Source organism: Polypterus senegalus, chromosome 1, assembly GCF_016835505.1.
Source record: "Polypterus senegalus isolate Bchr_013 chromosome 1, ASM1683550v1, whole genome shotgun sequence".
Taxonomy (NCBI): domain Eukaryota; kingdom Metazoa; phylum Chordata; class Cladistia; order Polypteriformes; family Polypteridae; genus Polypterus; species Polypterus senegalus.
Window position 1 is genome coordinate 37,916,730 of NC_053154.1, and position 25,681 is coordinate 37,942,410.

General features: G+C 38.3%; 1 protein-coding gene across 11 annotated transcripts in view; it reads left to right on the top strand.

Annotated features, from left to right (window-relative positions):
* Positions 1-25,681, top strand: part of LOC120524825 (E3 ubiquitin-protein ligase TRIM39-like) — a 110,750-nt gene that overhangs the window by 12,374 nt on the left and 72,695 nt on the right. For 10 of the 11 annotated variants that reach the window (XM_039746617.1, XM_039746599.1, XM_039746660.1 and 7 more), the window contains exons 4-5: positions 6,536-6,586; positions 24,658-24,690. In XM_039746617.1, the coding sequence (XP_039602551.1) occupies positions 6,536-6,586; positions 24,658-24,690 (84 nt within the window). Of the gene's footprint in view, positions 1-6,535; positions 6,587-13,244; positions 13,360-24,657; positions 24,691-25,681 lie in introns of all 11 variants that reach the window. The other variant, XM_039746685.1, reaches the window with a different exon arrangement.

A 25,681-nucleotide genomic window follows, 5' to 3' on the forward strand; every position in this document is an offset into this window, starting at 1 on the left:
AGGGCTGCTGCAATTTAGCGACTAGGGGAATTAACCCCCCGAGACTGTTCTTCTCTGTCCTTGCCTTCTCCCTGGCCAGGGAAGGTCCTAGAAATTTGGCCGGTTGGTATGCCTCTGCATCTACATGGGACTTCGTGCCCAGTTAAGGAATCTTTTTTCCTGGATGGGATGTTCGTCCATCCTCTCAATAAGTTCTTTTGGAGTCACTTTGAAAACACATCAGATCTCAATGGGAAAAAAATCATGCTGGATATACAGTATATACTGATATGGACTGGGTGATGTGTTAGGAACGAAAGGATGCCACATCGTTTGATGGAAATTAAAATTATCAACCTACAGAGGGCTGAATTCAAAGACACCCCGAAAATCAAACTGAAAAAATGATGCGGTAGGCTAATCCATTGTGCCGAGATTTCATTGCAGCAACTCAAAATCATGCTCAGTAGTTTGTATGGCCCCATGTGCTTATATGCATGCCTGACAACGTGTTTGGGCATACTCCTAACGAGATGACGGTGTCCTGGGGGATCTCCTCCCAGATCTGGACCAGGGCATCGGATGGACTGAAACATAATGTCCCAGAGGTGTTCTACTGGATTTAGGTCAGGTGAGTGTGGGGGCCTTTATCCTCCAGGAACTGCCTGCATGCTCTCACCACATGAGGCCTTGCATTGTCGTGCACCAGGAGGAACCCAGGACCCACTGTACCAGCATAGGGTCTGACAATGGGTCCAAGGATTTCATCCCGATACCAAATGGCAGTCAAGGTCCTGTTGTCTAGCCTGAAGAGGTCTGTGAGTCCCTCAATGGCTATGCTTCCCCAGACCATCACTGACCCACCACCAAACCGGTCATGCTGAACGTTACAGGCAGCATAACGTTCTTCACAGTTTCTCCAGACCCTTTCATGTCTGTCACATGTGCTCATAATGAACCTGCTCTCATCTGTGAAAAGCACAGGATGCCAGTGGTGGACTGGTCAAATCTGGTATTCTATGGCAAATGCCAATCGAGCTCCACGGTGCTGGGCTATGAGCACAGGGCCCACTAGAGGATGTTAGACCATCAGGCCACCCTCTTGAAGTCTGTTTCTGATTATTTGATCAGAGACATTCACACCATGTGGCCTGCAGGAGGTCATTTTGTAGGGCTCTGGCAGTTCTCATCCTGCTCCTCTTTCCTGAAAAGAGCAGATACTGGTCCTGCTGATGGGTTAAGGATCTTCTACAGCCCTGTCCAACTCTCCTAGAGTAACTGCCTGTCTCTTGGAATCTCCTCCATGCCCTTGAGACTGTGCTTGGAGACACAGCAAACCTTCTGGCAATGGCATATATTGATGTGCCATCCTGGAGAAGCTGAACTACCTGTGCCAGCTCTGTAGGGTCCAGGTATCGCCTCATGCTACCCATAGTGACACTGACCATAGCCAAATGCAAAGCTAGTGAAAAAACAGATGAAAAAGGGAAAAATGTCAGTGGCCTCCACCTGTTAAACCACTCCTATTTTAGGGGTCATCTCATTGTTGCCCATCTAGTGCACCTGTTGTTAATTTCATTAACACCAAAGCAGCTGAAACTGATTGACAACCTCCTCTGCTACTTAACTGACCAGATCAATAGCCCAGAAGTTTCATTGACTTGATGCCATACTCTGATTAAAAGTGTTCCTTTAATCCTTTTGAGCAGTTTATATATGCAACCTTGGAAATGTTGATGTATTCGTTTGTGTGCAATAAATTCAATGACCCCTTTACCCTTTTCTTTTACGTATTAAATTAAATGAGACAGCCATCCAGTGTTCTTGGAATCCTCAACATCTTTCACATCCAATCTTTTTCATGCTGATGCTCATATGCAATCAAATGAATCAACCTTCTCAATACTTTATGTTTCACGTTACAATGAAAATAATAAAAAAAAAAAAATAATTCTGAACCTTTCTTGCTTTAGTTAATGTTTTCATTACTTTGTCTTTTTCCTACACCATTACTCTCTCCATGCCATTTCACTATGCCTTCTGTCCATTTTACTGCTGGGAATAAATAGTACATCTTTGGCCCACTAATGACACAGTATACTATGTTTGGTAGAGAAGAGTATGGTTCACTGTCCAGTATGCATACTTGAAACCAAACTGTATTCTTGATCCCGTAGTAGTTCATAATAAAGGATGGACTATTTGTGAATGAGGCAAGAAGGTTCAAATTGTCCACAGTGCATATTTATTTAAAGCAAATTGCCCTCTTTTTAGTAAATAAATGCTCAATATATGATTTTTCATAAAAATATTTGTTTTGTCTTGGTAGAGTAATATATTACTCTACTTTCCCCTTTTGTATTATTAATATGTAGCCTTTGTCACAATGCCTCAGATCTCACAGACTTACCACTGTTTCTAAGGTATTGTACTATATAACTTCTCCCTACCTTCCCTTCTTCAGCTATTACCTCAGGCAATTAGGTGTAGTAAAAGGCAAGCAGGAGTTAAGTTACACTTTAAATAATATATTATTGATAATATTCATAAATAATAGCAATATGCAAAGTACATTTGAATATTGGCAACTATACAACCAGATAAATGCTGATGTGTAGTTTCAAGCGGCACACAGACTTGTTAGTTACTTAAAATGTCTCTAGTTAACACATCATTTGAGGTCAGTTTTCTTCAGAACAGGCTGCATGCCTGTCTCAATATGGCTGCCGAGCTGTGCTTTTCATTGTGTTGTCCTTTTCAGTTCATGGTGTGAGATGTTCTTTAATCAGTTTGGTAAGAGAGAGAGGGTGAGGTAAAGTAAGCAAATTTGTAGGTTTTCTGTCCAACCCCTATAGCCAATAGGGTATCGTGGTACTTAAAGGCTTTTGAAACAAGACAGCTCAAACAGCCATACTTCAGACCAATGAGGGGACAGAATACCTTCACACCTGCCCTTCAAACCACGTGTTAAGCTAAAGCTTGGCAGTTAGGCAGCCTGGCTTTCCTGTGGGGGTTCACTGAGGGACTTTAGCAGAGAAATATTGGTCAAACTTGTTTGAGGCACTTCCCCCAACCCTGTTGTAAAATTACAAAGAGATTCAGTCCTAAAAGGGGGGAAGGTGTTCTTAAACCATCCAACCATTGCTGTTATAATCTATAATATAATATTAATATTACATTGCTTTGTCTAAGGTACAAATAAAGACATACAAAATATTTATCAACTTGTATGCAAAATTTCACATCACAACAATAGTGCATAAGAAAAGTAAAAGTCATAAATAAATAAAACCAGTTAAATTCCTTCAGCAGCATCCCTTTGAATGTACCATCTTTTTCTTCATCCTCCAATGATGCATACTCTCATACTCCGATAATTAAAAGGTGGCCAGATCACTTGACTCACTACCCTCTCAAAGAGTATCACAAGTAATGAATTTGCTCGCCCGACTTACTTTATTCTCACATGGTATCTCCAATTGCCACACCAACCACAGTTCCTCTTTCAGTAAATCTTGCATGTCTCCAATGCTCTGTATCAGTAGTCCTGATGCCTTTCACCCTGAACTGCAACATTCAAATGGCACCACATTATACTTAATTCCTCTCACAGGTTTGACGCTTCATTCAAAACAAGAAACTTCCTACTGCTTGATCGTTTAGACCAGACCAGACTGGAACCCCATCTCTTTCTCTCACTTTCTGCAATCTCCCGTAATTAACTTTCAAATGGATATCCTAATCGGAACCCCCTCTTTTCATTTCCCTCTCTATGAAAACTATGTGAAACATCCAACTAAATAAATTTTAAATGACAAACTTCTACCATGTCTTGTTTAATATGCCCCCTTCTTTTTTGTTTCTCCTTTTGAAAAATAATAACTATGTGTTTACAAAGGTTAAATATAGATAACCAGTAAATTTACTTTATATCATATTCCATTGAACTCCAAATCATGGTATTCATATTTTGTTAGTGTGACATTAGTCTCTATATGAAAACAAGATGGCCTTCAGCCCCGGTACAGAAGAGGGAGACATCCCTGAAGACAGCTTGATGTCTGCCCTCAGCATTCTAGGCACTGGAGCATAACACAAGTCTAGACTAAGCTGGCAAAGCAAATGAGCAATGATTGATGTTGTAATATATATTACTAGCCAACCCGCGACGTACCATACGCCGCATAATCAGGCCGGTTTTTTAATGATTTTTAAGCACAGGGAGAAAATTGACATTTGAAAAATCTTTAATGTATTAAATCAGCAAAAAAAGCAACATTGTAACAATGTACAGAACGAACCAACACATAATCGTCCGTGACTGAAAACTGGCGGACCGCCATCATGCCTTCTTCTCCCAGACGGAGGAATGGGGTTGGACGGCGCTCAGGGTGGAACGGGAGGAGAGGAGAAGGACGTCCATTCCGCTCCCTCCATCATGCTAGTCTGCTGATTTCCCGTTCAGTATGCACTGTCTGCTCATGTGCCCACCTCCAACTCGTCACTCGAGTCGTTGTCGTCTTTGCACAGTCCAGATGCACCTGTGACTCACGTAGACTTTTCATTGCTCTGTGCGGTTTTGGCTGCTTTTCTATATATAATCAACCAAGACACCCGACCACGGTAGTAGCTTGTGTACAAAGGGTAGGGACGTAACCAGTGGGAGCGTATGAGTCGCACTTAGTGGGAATTCCACGGTTTGCAGCCTGAATGGGGTTCAACGGCTTACCCACGCCTCTCTGCGCCGGGTAGACACACGCTCAATCTCATGCATAATCATTTATTGAATGCTAAACACTTCTGAAAAGACACAGTTGTCTAAAAAGGGAGGGTTTGAGGATACAACAGAAAGTGAATGAAAAGATGGAACTCTGGAGAGAGCAACATATAATTGTCCGTGAGTGAAGAAGACGCATGTTTGTCGCGGATGCAAATTGCTGTATGTAGCGTGTAAAACAGTTTGCTATGGTGCACGCGGTCGTGCGTCATAACCGAAAACTCGGTTTTTAAAGACTGCTTACTTCATTGTGTTTTAACCTCAGTTGCAAAGGATTGTTTTAAGGATCCCATGAGATACCCCTTGCAAACCGTTTTACACGCTGCATATGGCGATTCACCTCCGCGAGAAACATACCTCTATGAACAGTCAACATGGCTCTGAAGTGCATGAGGCCTCTACGACAGACGAATATAAATGACGCCGTTTTTTCTGTGTCGTCGCGTCCGAGTTGGTGGGTGTGGCTCTACGAGTTGTCGTCATATCCAATGGTCTTGGAATTGGTGGGCGTGGCTCCTTCCTGCGTGCGCCATAGGTGTCTTACTTGTCGGCGGCTTAGTAAATCCACGCCCCTTCCGGCGTGCTTTCCATGGGTGTCTTGCCTTAGTGAATTATATATATAGATTTTTCATATGTTTTCATTTCTTTTTGTTGTTTTAATTCATTTTTAATCTATTTTGTATTATGTAGTTAAATTTTGTTAATCTTGCTCTGTTTATTTTTTATTTACTTTCATGTATTCCTTGAATTCCATGGGCAGAACCCGAAGAAGTGCGGTCATCCTGACAGGGGTGAGGGTGGTCCTTTAGCCTATATATTGTTAATCTGGGGAGTGGATCCTTAAATGGTTCATTTTCTTTTGGAGTTTACATATAAATGCAAGTGTCTGTTTTTCTGATTTTTCATTTTATTGCTTTAGTTTTTGGTTTTTGATGATTGGAATACCATTGGACCTGATTTGGTCTGAATACCTTTTAAGGCAAATTCTTAGTTTGCGGCTCTTTTATGCCATTTTTGTTTTCTTTTAAATAAAACAAAATCCTGAAAATATAAAGATATTTTGTAGGAGTTGTCTTATTAAGCCAAAGGTTGTATGGGTCCTCTTCCTTGAAGGAGAATACCGTGCAAGTTTATATATATTTTGACATTTTAAAGTAGTATATTAAACTGTTAATGCCAGATTCCCTTTTTGGCCTGTGTTGGTTGATGCTTGCTTGTAGAGTTTATGAGAGTTTGTGGTCAGTCCTGTTTTGGGTAGGCTAACTTCCAAAGAGACCAGTGAAGATATGGGTCTGGTTTGTGGGTCTATTAAAGGCAATGACTCCATTTTGCTTTTTGAGTGCACTCTAATGATAACAATAATAGATAAATATAATAGATAAATCCTCCTCTATAAAAATATTTAAATATTTCCAGACTTTTTAAAGAAATTGTTAAATATGAAATGTGTGAAGATTTAGTTTGTATTTCCACAATAACAATGTTTTGTTTTTTTCCTGGATGAATCATAGCTCCTCACAAATAAACTTTCAATAACTTCTTTATGTCTTGAGCTAAATAGTACACTGTAGTTATGATGTCATGTAGTCTCTGATCAAGCTCCACCTCTAATGTACCTCATATTTACATGTTAACCTGATTTATGGAATGAACAATTCTTCACATAACTGTCAACAGTAGGTAATGAATTTGGTAAATGTTAGTTTGTTTTTAGCTGCTTAATGTTCTACATTTTTTTTCATGCAGGCTGATAATTTCAGTTTTTTTTTTTTTTTTCAGTCATTATCATCATAGTTGGCTTATTATTCTGTACGGTTTTACTTAACCTAAGTAAGTATTTTTTTATGTGATAATTTAATAGAATGATTAAAATAAAAATGTTTTATCCCAATATCTGGCCCATTTTTCCTATGGCTTTCAGATTTTTTTAAATACTTAAATTTTTGTTTTCACCAATCACACTGTCTTATAAATCTAGTGCATTACATTTTGTTGTTTGTGAAATTTTCCCCATAATAGTCAAACAGAGTATAAATAAGCAATTGTTGTTGTATGTTCTTGTTACTGTGAATGTAGACTGGAAGGTTTCTGGGTTCTGCAGTATATTTTGAAATGTTTAAACATTATTTGTTAAGTGCAGTACTCTCTTAGATTAATTATGATTATTCATGTTATTATAAAATTACCTCAAATTTTAAGATTTTTTCCAAGAAAGAATGAAATTGGTTTTCAAGCTAAGGAACAAGCAAAATTTCTGTCTAACATGATGTCATATGAATAAGCTTTAATAAATACTTTTTATATAATGGTTTCATTCACCTTAACACTTTTTTTTGTGTTTCTGTATTGGACATTGGGATGTTCTCAAAAACCTATAACATGGTGAATACAGGAAATGCTAGATGTTCTAGACTTACCAAAATTGTGGAAGAACTTAAAGGGTGGGGAATTATACTCCCAGGGGATAGTTAAAAGATGAAGCTAAAATATGGCAAGAAGCAAGTTTGATGCTGCTAAAGAGCTTCAATAAAAGTGTCTCAAAAACACAAGAAACAGTCCGTTGTATATAGGGCCATGTTCACAAGGTTCACAGAAGAAACACCTATCTCTGGTGAAATTATCACATATCAAATTTATCTTACTAGAGGGTAATATGTTCCAGAACAGGTTTATGATGGAAATGAAACAGGACTTTTTTATTGCATTCTTCCCAATGAGACACTAGCTTATAAATCAAATTAACAAAAGGCAGGGGCTTTAAAGTGATAAAGGTCAGGGTGACACTGCTGTTTCTGTTGTGTCAATAAAACAACAACATATGTATCAATCTATAAAACATATTTTTATACATGAAAGAACCTCTGGCTGATGTATTGTCTTGTTTCGCTCTGTGGTGGCCCTATTTTCCCATTTATACTCTTAATTGTGTAAACCTTAAGTAAAATGCCTTAAATCCCATGCACTTACCACTCTGTGGTCAGGTACTTTGGCACTAAACACACCCATTCCTTTCTTCATCTGTCACCGCAGGCAATTAGAAAGAGTGAAACAATAAGCAGGAAAAAAGTTGCAATTTAATAAATGTAAAATACATATGCTCAAAATCATAAGAATAAATCAAATGAGTGTGACAAATCTACCATTATACTCTAAGTAGCTGTGCATCTTACATCCATAGATGGCTCTGTCCTTATCTTCAGTATAGGTTTGCCTTTGCTACCACATGACCCTTGAATGGAGTATTGAAACAGGCCATATGCCTGTCTTAATATGGCTAGGGAGATAAGGTTTTCCTCATCATAGAGACATTGCAACAGACAGAGGTAGTTATCTCTTTGTGGTCTGATTGGTGAGAGAGAGAGGAAAAGGAGGAGAGACCAGCTTTATACCATTCTTATCACAAATCATGAATAGGATGTTGTCGTACAGAATGGCCTATGACTCAAAACCAATTTTAAACAGCCATACTTCAGACTTAAAGAATTAGTCTGCCTGTTGCTACCAATGAAAGTACTCGGGTACAACTGATCCCCCAGTTGCTTTGTTTAGTTGGAGCCTGTTCCTTCTAGCTAGGCGATGCGTGGCCTTCATGCAGGTGATGGCTCATAGGCTCATGTAAGTTCAAACTCTCAGGTCAGGTTGTCACTCCTGCCAAAACAGTTTGATGCATGCTGCACATTTATCCCCCACCCTCCTCCCCACTGTAAGTTTCACATCCTGAGTCAGTCCTAAAGATGTGAGGGAGCTGCTTGGGCAAATATCAAAGCAATTCTGTTCTTATCAATAAAGTAAAACATGCTTCCCGAAACACTATCTAATATTATATATATTTTGTGTAGCTTACAAATAAAGACATACAAAATATTTATCAACTTAACTGCATTCCAACTCTTGATAATTTGTACAATGTCTTTATTTGCACAATTAAACAGTCTTAATTGTTTTAACAGTCTTTTTCAGAAATCATGTTTTAAATTGCAGTCATTGCTCTTCCTGTGTTCACAAATGGATGTAACCATTTGTTCAGTACATATCTTATTTATATCAAAGACAATCTGAAGAACTTGGACGTATTTCTAATGATTTATCTGCTGTTGCTTCCTTCCTCTGTTTCTTTAACTTTTTTATGTTTTCATATAATCATCACATCTGGTGGTTCAAAATGACACAAGTCCACACCTTCTGCTAAACTAGACCACTTCCACTTTAAATTTATTATATGAAAATTATTTTTTCTTTTACCTAAACTGTTAATCCTGTGACTAAATGTTAATTAGATCACTTCCCCAAACTACAGTACTCATCAAAGCATATGCAGCTGTACTATTAATCTGTACCACAGATGCTAGTGCCAACCACTTCTGCCCATGTGAGAGCACATGTGCCACTGTATAAACTGTTCACAAAGCAACTCTTGTGTGGAGAATGGACACATTTGGGGTTTGCTTAGTTGCTTTTTCAGCTTTACCAGTATAGATTATCATCTTCACCATGAGCACCAAGAGCCTTCCTCTCCAAAAGACATCGTTTCTACGTAACCCTCATCAGTCCCTTTGTAGGCCACCTCTAAAGTTGTTTGATCGCCATTTGCATAACACTGTGCCAAACACCGCAGTTCAGTATTAGGCCACTAGTCCTGTGCTTGTACCACAGCTGACAACTGCAGCAGGGCTTCCATGTTTTATCTCAATTAGACTATACCTTACCCTCTGAGCCCATCTGACATGTAACTGTACCAGCTGCACTTACAAAAGTCGGCCTGGTGCAAACACTTAAAGTTTGCTTCTGGGCACTCATTGGAGCAGTTTGGCCATAAGTGCCACTCTGCTTAAATACTCTAGTTGTAACTCGATTTTCTGCACATACTTCACCCTGTCTGTTGCCCTCACTATTGCCTATCCCAACCTATTGTTTGCAAAAACCAAAAAAACAAAACTTAAATTTATTTAAAAATATCAAGAAAAAAAATTTGCTGTCTTCCTGTATTTTCCTTCCATTTGTCTTTCAACACCTATTTGTCCTTTTTTTTTGTTAACATGTGGTCTGAAAATGCGGGCTAAAACCTTTCCAAAATCCAAGTGCCAAATCTCCCAAAGCTGATTCCTGTTCTTTGATCAGAGTCATGTCCCTTCCTTCCCTTTTAATTGCAGTAACTTTTACAAGCTGCTGTTTCTCAGATTAAGTGTCCCATTCCAAACATTTTTTCAGCTTACCATCTCCTACAGCACACCTGTTTAGTTGTGACAGCTAGTCCATTTTTTCCTTTTTTCTGTTGTCCTGTTTAATTCAAACCAACTGCTAAACTGGTGAACTTTTTTTCCAACTTGTTCATTCTCGGATTAGCAATTTCACAACTTTCATGCACAAGCACTTGCATTACTTTCATTTCCACCGTCTTTTGTTTTAAAGTCACATTTTCTTTTCTCACTTCCTGCACTCCAATATCTGGCTCATGCCTTGCAGTGAACAAAGGCCGTCCAAACTTACCAGATGATCTGCCTTATATTTGATTTATGTTTCCAAACCAAATTCTGCCTTAGTACTGGTTACCTCTCCTAATGGTAGTGCATTGACTTTTGGTGTAGCAAATTCTAGAAATAACAAAACAGACCTCAGAATTGCATAGAGAATGCAGTGCAGTGAAGAACAATTGAACTGAATTGCTCACACTCATATTCACACTTTTAATCTGAACTCTCCTCAGCCTCAGGTAAGTCACCTGCCCATTTTTAGGGTTCAAATCAGATCCCATTACTAATTTCCTAACTTTTACTCTGGGGAGATTACACTACTTTTTCCCCCTAGCTTTCTCCACTTTCTGCTTTAGCAGCAGTTGTTCTGCATGCTAACACCTAACATATTTTTATCCCAAATGTTACATCTATCAGCACCAACTTTAAACTTTCACTCATTGCCACATTGTCACTTTCCACTGCTTTCCTATTTTCTTCCTAATACTTGTATTCCTTATTACCAATAAGACAACTCTGTAAACCTTTTGTAACAGCAACTGTCTTCTTTTTCCCAATCTCAGTTTTCCTGTTTTTAATCCTTCCACCTCTCTTCCATTTTGTGGCACTCCCAGTTCAGCTTCTGCTTTTTTTACCTGCATGACAAGTTTCCGTTTCCTTGCTTTAGCCTGCTTACCTCTGGAATTCCACTGGAAGATGACTGATTTTTATTATGAATTTAGAGATTTCTGGTTCTACTAAGTCAATCTAATACTGCTTGCAAAATTCTCTATGGGATGGCCTACGTTTGTACCTGTATGCTAATACACACATACATAGATAGTTACTCACATACACAGAGAGATCCTGTCTAGACAAAGTCTCAAAAGGTGCCCAAATGCCAATCACTCCACAATATCCTACATAGGATACTCCACCAATCCAAATGCCATTCACTCCACAATACTCCACATAGTATTCTCTGCATAGGTTCTTACTGTCACCAGCACTAGCAAATATGTGGGTGGCCTTGTGATACATGAAGACTGTTTGGTCATTTGGACATTTCATAACCAACAGTGTCTTACTTCAACCGCACTTGTTTTTCCATTGAAGTACTACCTCTAAGCCTTGATAACCCTGTTGGTAACTATCATCTCATACTAGGTGTGCTAAAATGTATTCACACACACACACACAGACACACACACACACACACATCAAAACAGTATCTAAAGTAAACACGTTTTTCTGGAAGCATGTAAAGTGAAAATAGTAATGGTTCCAAAATTGATCCCTGCGGTACACCATATAGAATATCATATATTTAAAGCAGCCTAAGCCAGTACCTGAAAGCCCTACCCACTGGCTAAGATGTTTTATAAGAATATTATGGTCTGTAGTATTGAATGCTGCACTCAAATCAAGCAGAATAAGTACAGATATTTTATTTACATCTGCATTAATTTCCAGATCATTTACTAATTTCTTTAGAACTGTTTCAGTACTATGAGTTGATCTAAAATGTGACTGATACTTATCAAGAATAACATTTTTTTTTTTCAAATAATCACTAAACTGTCAAAAAATTACTTTTTCTAGAATTTTACTGAGAAAAGGCAAATAGGAGATTGGCCTATTGTTGCCTAACTGCTAATTACTAGCTTTTTTGAAAGAATCTGGGAAAATGCCAGAATCTAATGTTATGGTGGCAAAAATATTATTGCTTAGTAGATCAGAAACATCTTTAAAGAAGCTTGTAGGAAAGGGATCTAATACACAAAAGGACTGTTTTAGCTTAGTAATTATTCTATGAATTTCAGATAAACTAACTTTACTGAAGCAGCTTAGTTCACAATGCTGTGCTTGTTGAGACTCAACTAAATTCTTATTCAAAGTTTGTTTTATAGTAAGTCTAATATTATTTCTGTTTTCTTTAAAATATACTATCACTTTTAGCCTCTGATGCTTTCAGTGCTAATGGAGCAGGGTTTAAAAGGCGATCAATGGTTAAAAATAAGACTTGGATTTCCTGTGCTGATATTAATAATTTTAGAAAAGTAAAATGCTCTCTCTAGAAGAACTGCTGAGTTATATTTAGGAATTTGAGCCTTTAGGATTTAATATTGGACTATTAGTTTTGTCTTTCAGAATTACTTTTTATTTATTTACTTTTATTATTATATATTGAATTAATCAGTACACATTGTGTTACTGACTGGGATTGTGCTTAAGTAATTGGAAGATTAGTTAGGACTGGTATAGACAGGAGAACTATAATTTTTTATTTAAGGATATGTGTTTCTGTTATGCTGTGCTGTGACTAAGACAACTTTGTACTAGTGGACTATCCGGACCTTGAAGAATATTTTCACAAGGGTGGGAAGTCAGATACTTTTTTTGAAAGCTGATCCAAATATGATATCCCGCTGCTCTAGGTTGCCACAGCACTTCAGTGGATCTTTAATGCTGACTTCTGTAGGAATCGACAAGATCTCTTTTCACCACGAAAGCATCTACAATGGCTGCTGTTGATGTCCATGGCGTTGTTTCTGTTTGAATAACAGTTGTAATTTGTTAGGCAGCACATACTTTTATTCACATTACACTTTACATAAACAGTAGATAACAACTATAGACAGTGGATCACTGAAAACGAACAGTTCTTACCTTTTAGTGTCCTGTGTGTCAGTGTGCTGGTGACCGCATCTGCACTGTGTCTCTCTCTGACGTGCTGCAGATTGACAGGTTTGAATTTTGGGTCCAGCAGAGTGAATTCAGCCTGATTTGCCACTGTGAGTTTCTGATCATCCTTTTCAATTGTGGGATTCTTAGTGGCAATGAATAGAAGAAGGATTATTGTAAATACGTAAGCTGCCTTCCTCATATTAGTTGTTGCTTTTTTGATGGTGATTCTAAGTGGGAATGATTCCAGAAAAGGTCTTTTTTGTGATCCTTACAAAGTATCTATCAAAATTATTTCTTCAATTTACGTTATAAATATATCACACCTAATTTTTTTTTTTTTACAAAAATAGATGACTCTTTAATCTTACTTGAACCCGGATTTGCTCTACTCACAAAGCAATCACCTTAGTCAGCTGAGCCACAGGACGGCACGATCAGCACTTGTGAAAGATTTAGCTATGGCAGGTATTTTTTCTTCGTAGTAAACTTGTTAATTTTGAGCTCCAAAATATTATAAAGTATTAGTAATTGAAATATATCTGTACTTTGATAACTTCTGTTAATTTAAGGATTTCATCCTTTTTCTCAAATGTGCTTGGATATATTATGGCAAAGTAGAGGGTTATGCCTTTATTTTCCACCTACTCAGTTTTAAATAAGTCAGAATAAAGAAAAAAATTGTGGAGAAATAACGAGGCTCACTTTCAATGTATTTTTTTTAACCTACAACATTGGGGCTATGGAATCCCAAATGACAGTCAATTAAATGCGATCAAGAAAAGATGAGGGCTAATGATAATGCTCATAACAGGAGCAATAATAATGATACAATGTAAAAGGAGAATATTTATTATAAGAGCTGGGGATCCATATAGCGAAGCATCTTATTTTGTTTTAGTAAAATTCTTGTTTATCGGGTGGTGCATTCTGCCTGTTGGCATTAGTTACATATTTTTAAACATCAGACCCTGCTCATTGTGGCCAATCCATAGTAGTGAAATATAAAGAAAATAAAAGTTTAACAGATGTCATTGAACTTTATTATGAGTTTGTGTAACGTTAATGCAAGTGGCTAGGGGATGTCACTAGAGAGGTGCGTGTCAAATGCTTTGTAGCTTTGACACTATTTCCAATACAGTTAATTCAAATGTTCTGGTGCTTTATAGGCTTCACTATGTCCATCACTAGTGAAAGAATCTCTGATTTCAACTGATTGTAGTTCCCAGCGGCCCGCTCACCAAGTCATAGTACGTATGTATATGTATAAGGCATGTAGGAGTAATAACTCAGGGAATAATTGATGGCCATATGGGAGCAAGAGAGCAACACTGAAAAACAGATTTAGGAAGGGTAAAAGCCAGTTGGAGAGAAATATTCAAAAAAGATGACAAAACAGATTTATTTTATATTTTAGTAGTAAAACGACAGTCAATGAGCAGGTGAAGAGTATTAGGAACAATAATGCTGATATATAAAGAAAGATATAAAGAATATAAAGAAAGTGAATTAAAAATATTTTAAACTAGAATTGTATTAAATTTTATACACATGATGAAGCTGATAGCTTCCTGGTACTAGGAACTGCTAAGGAGGTACTGAGTGATTTGGAAATGCAGAGGGAGAAGTGCTGCTTAGATTAAATAGGATGAAATCTAACAATTCACCAAAACCAGATATTTATCCTCAATTTCTTAAGGAGTTTAGCAAGTATATACATATAAATCATTTACATTTTTTTTCATAAAGTCAGTGAGTACTAAGAAAATACCTAAGGACTGGGCTAACAAATGTTATATAGTTATTGGCTAAAACACAGGAAGCAATGGGCTATGATACAAGCAACATTACCAGAATTAGGTGATGTTGAAAATGGTGTACCTTAGTGGTCAGTGATGGGGACACTGTTATTTTATTTATATACTGCATATATCCAACCCGCTATATCCTAACTACAGGGTCACGGGGGTCTGCTGGAGCTAATCCCAGCCAACACAGTGCGCAAGGCAGGAAACCAACCCCGGGCAGGGTGCCAGCCCACCGCAGTTATGCAGTGCATCCAGAAAGTATTCACAGCGCGACACTTTTTCCACATTTTTTTATGTTACAGCCTTATTCCAAAATGGATTAAATTGATTTTTTTCGTCAGAATTCTACACACAACACACCATAATGACAACATGAAAAACGTTTACCTGACGTTTTTGCAAATCTATACTAATAAAAGGCAAAGCCCTCACTCACTCACTCACTCACTCACTCACTGACTCATCACTAATTCTCCAACTTCCCGTGTGGGTGGAAGGCTGAAATTTGGCAGGTTGATTCCTTACAGCTTCCTTACAAAAGTTGGACAGGTTTTATATCGAAATTCTACGCGTAATGGTCATAACTGGAAGCAGTTTTTCTCCATTTACTGTAATGGAGATGAGCTTCAACGCCGTGGGGGCGGAGTTTCGTGTGACATCATCACGCCTCCCGTAATCACGCAGTACATAGAAAACCAGGAAGACCTCAAAAAAGCGCTCAAGAAAACATGCATTATATAATTGAGAAGGCAGCGAAACAATAAGAAGCGAGTTCTGCTACTTCGGAAACAAAGCACGATGTAAACCTACACTTTAAATTAAGTTCATAGACAGGCTGCCGCTGGCGTTTGTAATTTAGTGCCTGCCCATATAAGGCCATCCGTCAGCGGCAATCCAATAGCAAACTGCCACGGGTAAATATTCACGGGTGAAGGACTGTGCTTATGGAGAGGAAGATGAGATGGTCAGGGTGGTGTTTGACACAAACTCAGCGAAACTGCCAGAGAAAGTTTTAAGTGCCAGGACTAAGGTAACATTAAATAAAGCTATGGACATAGCACGAGATGGCACCAGCACAGCTGGGAACCTTCGATGCAAGTACACCGAGTGGCTCACGTGAACTGATGCAGTGCACAGATAAAAGCAACAGTTCCAAAGAGCTGAACAAAACCGAATTACACAATTGAAAAGGCAGCAAAAATATGAAGCGCCTGATAAGCATATTCATAAATGCAGCTACTGTGGAAACAAAGCACACGGTGGAAAAAGTCAATGTCCCGCTAAAGGAAGACAGCGTAAAAAAAACCCGTGCATGCAGTTTGTCACATCACAGATAAAAAGGAAGACGAGCTGTTTATTGATGCAGTAAGGAACTAATCGATGAATGAAACCTCTTATCTTTACAACGATTGACAAACACGGAATGTAACTTGAACACATCGCATAAATACGAGCCTGATTGAAAGAAATAATGATAATCAAATCCTTGATGACAGCAACATTCAATAACACTCACAAAACAATTACTGTATATTGACAATCATGTTACGTTATTTTTAAAATGTTCCCTTTTCTTTTTCATAACTTCTACTTCTCCACTGCGATACACGGGTATATATATAAATGTATATCTATAGCCCGATCTACAATACATACTTTAGCATAGACAAGCGGTGGCGCAATTGTAGAGTCTTCGCCTCTAACGCCGACATTCGAGGTTCGATTCCCGAGAGGGATGTACTGATTATGTACGCGCTACCGATTCATTTTACCTTCCCATCTCCTTGGTTTGGGACGTATGAAAAATATTAGGTTAACGCAGAATCATGTTACGTTATTTTTAAAATTTTCCCTTTCTTAGCACAAGCACAGTTGAGAAGCTTCGATGCATGTACTCCATAACGCGTTAAAAAATAACGCATTTAATCACACTTTCAATTCCAAGCAAACGGGAACTTTTGTCAATGCATGATTTCCTGGTACATCCATTACACTGATGCACACATCACAGCTACAAAAATGTTAGAGTCGGAATAAAGCGCGCTCCTACGACTGATCATTTCGACTACCCGAGCGAAGCCTTGATAAAAGCATGGTTTTGTGCACACTGAAAAGCAAGCAAAATTAGATGCATTACAGAAAGCGGACTTTGTGGCTCTTACTGGGGATCATTGGACTTCCGTGACCGTTAGTAATTCTAAATACATCTAATTACAAAATGTTCAATGATCACACTGTTTTAGCCTAATGTACAAAATAATTTTGGCTAATGTTACTCAGAGTTTAAAGAGTAAGCTGGTCAAATTACCTTTTATGTTTCTGACTTATTTTTTTAAGAAGAAAAACTGCACTTTATGGTGAAATTTTGGTTATTATTATTTAAAGACAATACTATTCTGAAAATGTACTTAAAGTACTTAAACTACCACTTTATTTTTAAGTCTGCCCAATTTTAACCAGGGATGATATTTTTGTTTCTGTTTTGAATTCAAATGCAGTTTAAAAGCTTTTTTTCAGAAATTAAAACAGCTTCAGTTTACAATATTCATGTCCATGTCTATTATTTGATTCTGTCGCCCACTAAAACCGTTTTAAAAAAAAAACATTTGCGATTTGGGGCAAATTTACGTGTCGATTACATACGATTAATCAAGATTAATTCTTACACAGCCTCTAATTAATTGGATTAATTTTTTTAATCGAGTCCCACCCCTAATATATATATGTAGATATATATATGTAGATTTGTATATATATGTGTATATACAGTATATATGTAGATATGTATATGTTGTATATACAGTATGTATATATGTGTGTGTGTATATATACAGTATGTGTATATATATGTATATGTATATATGTGTCTGTGTGTGTGTGTATATATATATATATATGCCAGCAACACTCATGACAATTACAAAATAATTACATTGTCAATCATGTTACGTTATTATTAAAATGTTTCCTTTTCTTTTTACTTCTCCGCTGCCAATCGCAGCTATTTTGATATATATATATATATATATATATATATATAAATAGATAGATATGACAACAACACTCATATCAATGACAAAACAATTACATTAACAATCATCTTACGTTATTTTTAAAATGTTTGCTTTTCTTTTTCATAACTTCTTTAACACACTACTTCTCCGCTGCGAAGCGCGGGTATTCTGCTAGTTTATTATAAAATAAAAAAATTGAGAAAGCACAGGTACATAAGTATTCACAGCCTTTGCCATGAAGCTCAAAATTGAGCTCAGGTGCATCCTGTTTCCCCTGATCATCCTTGAGATGTTTCTGCAGCTTAACTGGAGTCCACCTGTGGTAAATTCAGTTGACTGGACATGATTTGGAAAGGCACACACCTGTCTATATAAGGTCCCACAATTGACAGTTCATGTCAGAGTACAAACCAAGCATGAAGTCAAAGGAATTGTCTGTAGACCTCTGAGACAGGATTGTCTTGAAGCACAAATCTGGGGAAGGTTACAGAAAAATTTCTGCTGCTTTGAAGGTCCCAATGAGCACAGTGGCCTCCATCATCTATAAGTGGAAGAATGCTCTTGACCTGAGACAGGGGCGACGGTTCATCTTTCAGCAGGACAACGACCCTAAGCACACAGTCAAGATATCAAAGGAGTGGCTTCAGGACAACTCTGTGAATGTCCTTGAGTGGCCCAGCCAGAGCCCAGGCTTGAATCCGATTGAACATCTCTGGAGAGATCTTAAAATGGCTGTGCACCAACGCTTTCCATCCAATCTGATGGAGCTTGAGAGGTGCTGCAAAGAGGAATGGACGAAACTGGCCAAGGATAGGTGTGCCAAGCTTGTGGCATCATATTCAAAAAGACTTGAGGCTGTAATTGCTGAAGGGTGCATCGACAAAGTATTGAGCAAAGGCTATGAATACTTATGTACATGTGATTTCTCAGTTTTTTTATTTTTAATAAATTTGCAAAAACGTCAAGTAAACTTTTTCACGCTTGTCATTATGGGATGTTGTGTGTAGAATTCTGAGGAAAAAATGAATTTAATCCATTTTGGAATAAGGCTGTAACATAACAAAATGTGGAAATATATATATATATATATATACTAGCAGAAGACTTGCAGCGGAGAAGTAATGTGTTAAAGAAGGTATGAAAAAGAAAAGGAAAAATTTTAAAAATAACGTAACATGATTGTTAATGTAATTGTTTTGTCATTGATATGAGTGTTGTTCTTATATCTATATATATATCTATATATATATAGCAAAATACCCGCGCTTCGCAGCGGAGAAGTAGTGTGTTAAAGAAGGAAAGAGAAACAAAAGGAAACATTTTGAAAATAACATAACATGATTGTCAATGTAATTGTTTTGTCACTGTTATGAGTATCGCTGTGATATATATATATATATATAGCAAATACCTGCGCTTCGCAGCGATGTCGTGTGTTAAAGAAGTTATGAAAAAGAAAAGGAAACATTTTAAAAATAATGTAACATGATTGTCAAAATAATTGTTTTGTGTATTTGGCGGCAGTGTCACGAAGTTGTTTTCGTCTAGCTGCATCAGAAAATGTACCAGAAAATGACACGCCTCCTTTTACTGTTTTCTCACAGCTTGGATTGCTGCTGTCATAATGGGTTTGAGTATATATATATATATATATATATATATATATATATATATATATATACACATACATATATATACATACATATATACATATCTATATACTGTACTGTGGTCCCCGGCCGGGATGCCCAGGAGGACGAGAGGAGGGCTTGTGCCTCCTCCAGACTGCGAGGGGGCGTCCGTCCTGGTTCTGTTGGGGGCCACGGGTGGAGGGCTTGGAAGCCCAGCCCTGTTGGGGCCCGTGGTCACCGCCAGGCAGCGCCCGATGCCGGTTTATCCCGACGGTCCTCGGCTGGGGCTGGAGCCCGGCCGGGGCGCTTTGGAGGACCAGAGGAGGGTGAGTGCCTCCTCCAGACCGAGTGGGAGCGTCCGTCCTGGTTATGCAGGGGGCCGCAGGCGGCGCCCCAGTGCCTAATTATTCCGGGAGCCCGGCGCTTCCGCCACACCAGGAAGTGCCGGGGGGAAGACTTTATGTGGCGCCCGGAGAGCTGCCAGGAAGACAGCCGACACTTCCGCCACGCTGGGGCGTGGCTAAGGAGGGAATGCCGGGAATACCTGGGGCTCATCCGGGAGCGTTATTTAAGGGGCTGCCTCCCTCCAGTCGGTGGTGGAAGTCGGGAGGAAGTAGACTGTACTGGAGAGAGAGGACGGGAGGCGGCCAGGAAGGCAAAAGGACTGTGTGGCCTGGACTTGGGGAGATCGGTGCAAGAAGGCACTGGGGGTGCACGTGAGAAAACTTTGTACATAGTGTATATAAATAAATGGTGTGTGGTGAAAAAATGTCGTCCGTCTGTCTGTGCCGGGGCCAGCGTTCACAATACATATCTACATATAGACATATATATATATATATATATATATATATATATATATACATACCTATCTACATCATATATGCACACACATACATACATACACACACACAAATTATATATATGTGTGTCTATGTATGTATGTATGTGTGTGTGTGTATATATATATAATGTAGATAGGTGTGTGTGTGTGTATATATATATATATATATATATACTGTGAAATGAAGCCACTCGACACACGTATAAAAGGTTTGGGGCAACCACCCATATAATATTCCTAGCTGCAAAGGAGTCTTTTAAGTTTAAGCAATGATGTTGTCAGTACGGAGTCCAAAACAGAACTGATAAAGGTTTGAAAAGATGGCGGTTTTAAATGGTCAGACAGAAAGTGACATGTTAACAGGAAGTGATGTAGGTTGACCGGAAGTGATGTCTCTCTGACATCAGCCTGGGAGCCGGACCGAAGTGACGATCTTCTGGGCGCGGAACTGGAAGTGATGTTCCTGATTCAGATAGGCTTTCCTGATTCAGATAGGCTGGTCTGCAGAGATAGCAAGAGAAGGTTTATTGCACCCCGCCCTCCCCTGGCCTGGCGTGGAATTACCATTACTTGGTCCACACAACGTCCTCCTATTCACACGTGTGTGACAACACATACATCCAAACATACACACAGGTATATATATGTGTATATATATGTATGTGTCTATATGTGTGTGTATAGCTTTGGTCACTGAGTGCAATGGAAAAGTAATAAAATATAGTCTATAAGTTATTAAACAGTAAAACATTAACGTTTTAAGAAGTACAGGTACATTGAGCACTACTGGAGTGGTTGCGGGTAAACTACATTTTAAAGACTGTGTAACACAACAGGTAAGTAGTACTAACAGCAGCTAAAATGTATATGGATCATCTCTCGGTAGTAGATCCCTTTTGAAAGGCGCTACACGACGGCTGTGGTATAGAAATTACATTTTCTATGTAAATGTTCAAATTTCTGCCTTTGGTAATGTGCCTTACCGGCATTACCAGCAATTAAAGAAAATTAGTTTTGTGTCCTCTGCAGTGTTAAGAGAGAAAGGCTTTGGTTTGGGATAAAAGGTGTAAAGAAAGGAAAGTTGCCTTTTTCTTTTATATAGTAGAGAGATGTGTTCGCTGACGTTATGATCGCCTTTTGGGGACAGTCGTGGTGGGTCTTGTGTAGACTGGTGAAACGTCCCTGCCATTAATCAGCTGTGATGGCACTGTTAGTCCTCCACTCGTGTGCGTGTCTTCATAATCCGAGCTGACGACCTCATAATCGTAATACGTTGAAAAGAAAGTGCGAATCGCCTTAATATTAGTTTGCAGCGGTGTAGAAAAGGGGTCCCGTGTTTGCACTTGTCTGGGCTATAGCTCAGGGGGAGGGTGAAAAAAATTAAAAGTGCTGACTTTGACAAAAGGCAGAAGCGCAGTCAGCGTCTCAAAGGCCGGCACAGCTATGCGCGCGCGCCGGCTGCTTGACTTTCGCTGGGCAGGAGACCCCAGTTTTGCAGACACGTTCACGATATCAAAAGTCTCAGCGCTTTTGGAGGTCATTCATATATATATATATATATATATATATATATATATATATATAAATACCCGCCAGCAGAGAAGTAGTGTGTTAAAGAAGTAATGAAAAAGAAAAGGAAACATTTTAATAATAACATAACATGATTGACATTGTCATGAGTGTTGCTGTCATATATATGCCTGCCTAAATAAGTCACCCTCGCTTCGCTCTTACTTTTTTACCGTTCATTTAATCATGGCTAGTGGCGGAAAAATTATAAAATGGAAGGAGGATTACACTGAGTATGGCTTTACCAAAACAATTATTGATGGTGAATCAATTATTCATAAAGCTTGAATTGGTGATCTGTTTTTCTGTGTTAACCTTATATTTTTTCATACTTCTTCTCAAACCAAGGTGGTGCGAGGTTAAAATGAATAGGGATGCGCTGATCAAAGTAATCGTTGTACCAGAAAATCATGCATTGACAAAAGCTCCCCTTTGCTTGTAATGCAAAGTGTGATTAAATGCATTATTTTTTAACACGTTATGGAGCACATGCATTGAAGCTTCTCAGCTGTGCTTGTGCTAAGAAAAGGAAAGATTTTAAAAATAATGTAAAACGATTGGCAATGTAACCTTTTGTAAGTAGTGCCTGGAGGATTCAGTGTGGAGAAACTCTATAGAGACAGCGTGTGTATTAACTTGTGGATTTTTCTGTGAGTATTTGGTGGCAGTGTGACGAAGTTGTTTCGAAAGACGGCGTTAGCCGCGGAGCTCAGCTAAGAGCGAAATTAGGTAAATGGGAGGGGAGATGATGACGTGACTCCCCCAACGCCTTAACTGTCAATCCCCCACAAACACAGTCTCTCGGAATTTGCATAAGCACACCCCTTCACCTGCAATTTTAATTTAGTTACAAAGTGATCAAAACTCTCGTTTATATCCTGCGTCCTCTCATTAAACTTGTATCCCACATTACCCGTGGGCATGAGAAACGCCAGCGGCAGCCTATGAACTTAATTTAAAGTTTAGGTTTACACCTTGCTTTGTTTTCGAAGTAGCAGCACTCATGAATATGGTAATATATGTCACTCGCTCACTTCTTATTGTTTCACTGCCTTCTCAATTATATAATGCATGTTTTCTTCAGCGGTTTTTGGAGGTCTTCCTGGTTTTCTACGCACTGCGTTGACAGTCAGTTCACGTGATTACGTGGGAGGCGTGATGATGTGACACGAAAGCTCAACTTCATTACAGTAAATGGAGAAAAATACCTTCCTGTTATGACCATTACACGTAGAATTTTGAAATGAAACCTGCCCAACTTTTGTAAGTAAGCTGTAAGAAATGAGCCTCCAAATTTCTGCCTTCTACCCACACGGGAACTTGGAGAATTAGAGATGAGTCAGTGAGTCTGTCAGTCAGTCAGTCAGTGAGTCAGTCAGTCAGTCAGTCAGTGAGGGCTTTGCCTTTTATTAGTATAGATATATATTTAATATATATATATATATATGTATGTATGTATTTATTTATAGTGGTAAAAAAAGAGAAAACAAAACACAGAAAAAAGTTTGGGAACAAGCATTTAGCAAAAAAACAGGTCTTTTCAGACTGGAGTCCAAAACAAAACTGTGAAACAAAATGAGAAGCAAGACCACATCCCTGACGAACCCCAGAATCAACTGAGAAAAATGCAGAGGTCCTCCTTACACTCTTCACAGCACTCACAGTACTAGTGTAAAGGCCGGCCATGATATTCAGCAACTTTGAGGTGATCCCACAAAGTCTCAGAATGTCTCACATGGCAGCTCGATCAACTGATTTGAACATTTTACGAAAATCGACAAAGATTACAATGAAACTCTGTCAATATTTGCGTTTACACTCCATGAGAAGACTCAGTACCAGGATGTGGTCATTGGTAAACTTCTTAGGTGTAAAACAAAACTGCTGCAGTCGCTGGTAGGTGAGCAAGTGATCATGGATCCTATTAAGGATGACCCTAGCAAGGACCTTACCTGGCACCAAGAGCGGTGTTATCCCCCTGTAGTTGCTGCAATCCAGGCGATCACCCTTCCCTTTCCAGATAGAGATGACAAGTCCCGCAATGCCAGTAGGACAGCCTTATCACCAGCCTGGAGAAGTTCACCCGGGATACCATAGATTCTTGCAACTTTCAGTGAGATTGGGTGGGTCACAGCTAATTGGAGGATCAGCCTTAAGAAACGTGGACCCAGAGCTATCCAATGTCTATCTATCTATCTATCTATCTATCTATCTATCTATCTATCTATCTATCTATCTATCTATCTATCTATCTATCTATCTATCTATCTATCTATCTATCTATCTATCTATCTAAATCTGAAAGGACTGCCTCTAGAACATCCCTATAATACTTAGTTTTGGGTGATGATAAAGTAAGATCTTTTACAAATTCATCTTCAGCTACAGTTGAACTGTAAAATCACATTCAAGAGGTTTTCCTATTTTAAAAAATTATAATTGTTGTATTTTAAATGTTTATGTAACTTTAAATATCACTGAGTAATGTATCTTCTTTTCACAAATTTTTATACAAGAAATAAATTACATAATGTATTGTACATTTTAATTTTTGTTTTTTTTGTTGTGCAAACAACTACAAAATCAAAGGTATTATTCCTTAGAGAATTTATTTCTACATTCATTGCAGTATGGCTATGTTTTGTTGTACACTAATTAACTTATATCTGTTTATATGTAACTGTCATCATCTATTTTTCAAATTTGAAAATGTAAATCCTTCCTTAGAAGATGTATTTTTCATTTATTGAAGTGTGCCCACTTTATATTATGTACTTGTAATTCACTGACGTCTAGTGAGATCACACCTGTTTGTATACCTTGCAGAGGTAATTGACACCTCATTCAGATGGAGAACAGAATCAGTTCTATGACATGTGTTGCATTTTCTAATTTTTCAGATATCCTGGAAACTCAACTAAAAATACAAAAAGGTATTAATCCTTCCTTAGAATATGTGTTTTTCATTTATTGTGATGTACCCATGTTATGTTGTGCATGTGTGTAATTCATTGACTTCCAGTTAGGTCGCAGCTGTTTTTCTACCATACATTGATAACTATCTTCTCATTCAGAAAGAGATACTGGCAGCCAACCTAACCTGTCTTCCAAAATATTCTGCACTGCAAACAGAATATATGCTTTAAAGTGTTTTTCATTGTCTTCTTCAGATTACTTCCTCTATTTTTATTTTTAATTCCACTGCTTAAAATACTGTCACTTCAAATATTTTGCCCACAAAAGTAACTGCAGCTGATCTTTCTTGAATCAGCAAATAACATATTTTGATTGCGATAATATATATACATACACTCACTGGCCACTTTATTATTTATACCTGTTCAACTGCTTGTTAACTCAAACACCTAATGAAGATTACCTACTGAAGTTCAAAGCGAGCACTGGAATGGGAAGAAAGGTCATTTAAGTGACTTTAAACGTGGCATGGTTGTTGGTACCAGACAGGCTGAGAGACAACCATCTCTAGGGATTACAGGGAATGGTTAGAAAAAAGGAAAATATCCAATCCAGTTCTCTGGGCAAAAATACCTTGTTGATCCCAAAGATGTGAGGAGAATGGCCAGACTGGTTTGAGCTGGTAGAAAGGCAACAGTATCTCAAATAACTACTTGTTACAACCGAGGTATGCAGAAGAGCATCTCTGAACACACAACAGGTCGAACTTTGAAGCAGAACGTGCCATTAACAACATGAAAGCATGGGTCCATCCTACCTTGTATCAATGGTTCAGGCTTATGGTGGTGGTGTAATGGTGTGGGGGATATTTTCCTGGCACTCTTTGAGCCTCTTAGTAGCACCTGAGCATTGTGTAAATGCCACAGCCTACCTTTGTATTGTTGCTGACCATTTCCATCCATTTATGACCTATCTTCTGATGGATACTTCCAGCATGATAAAAAATCC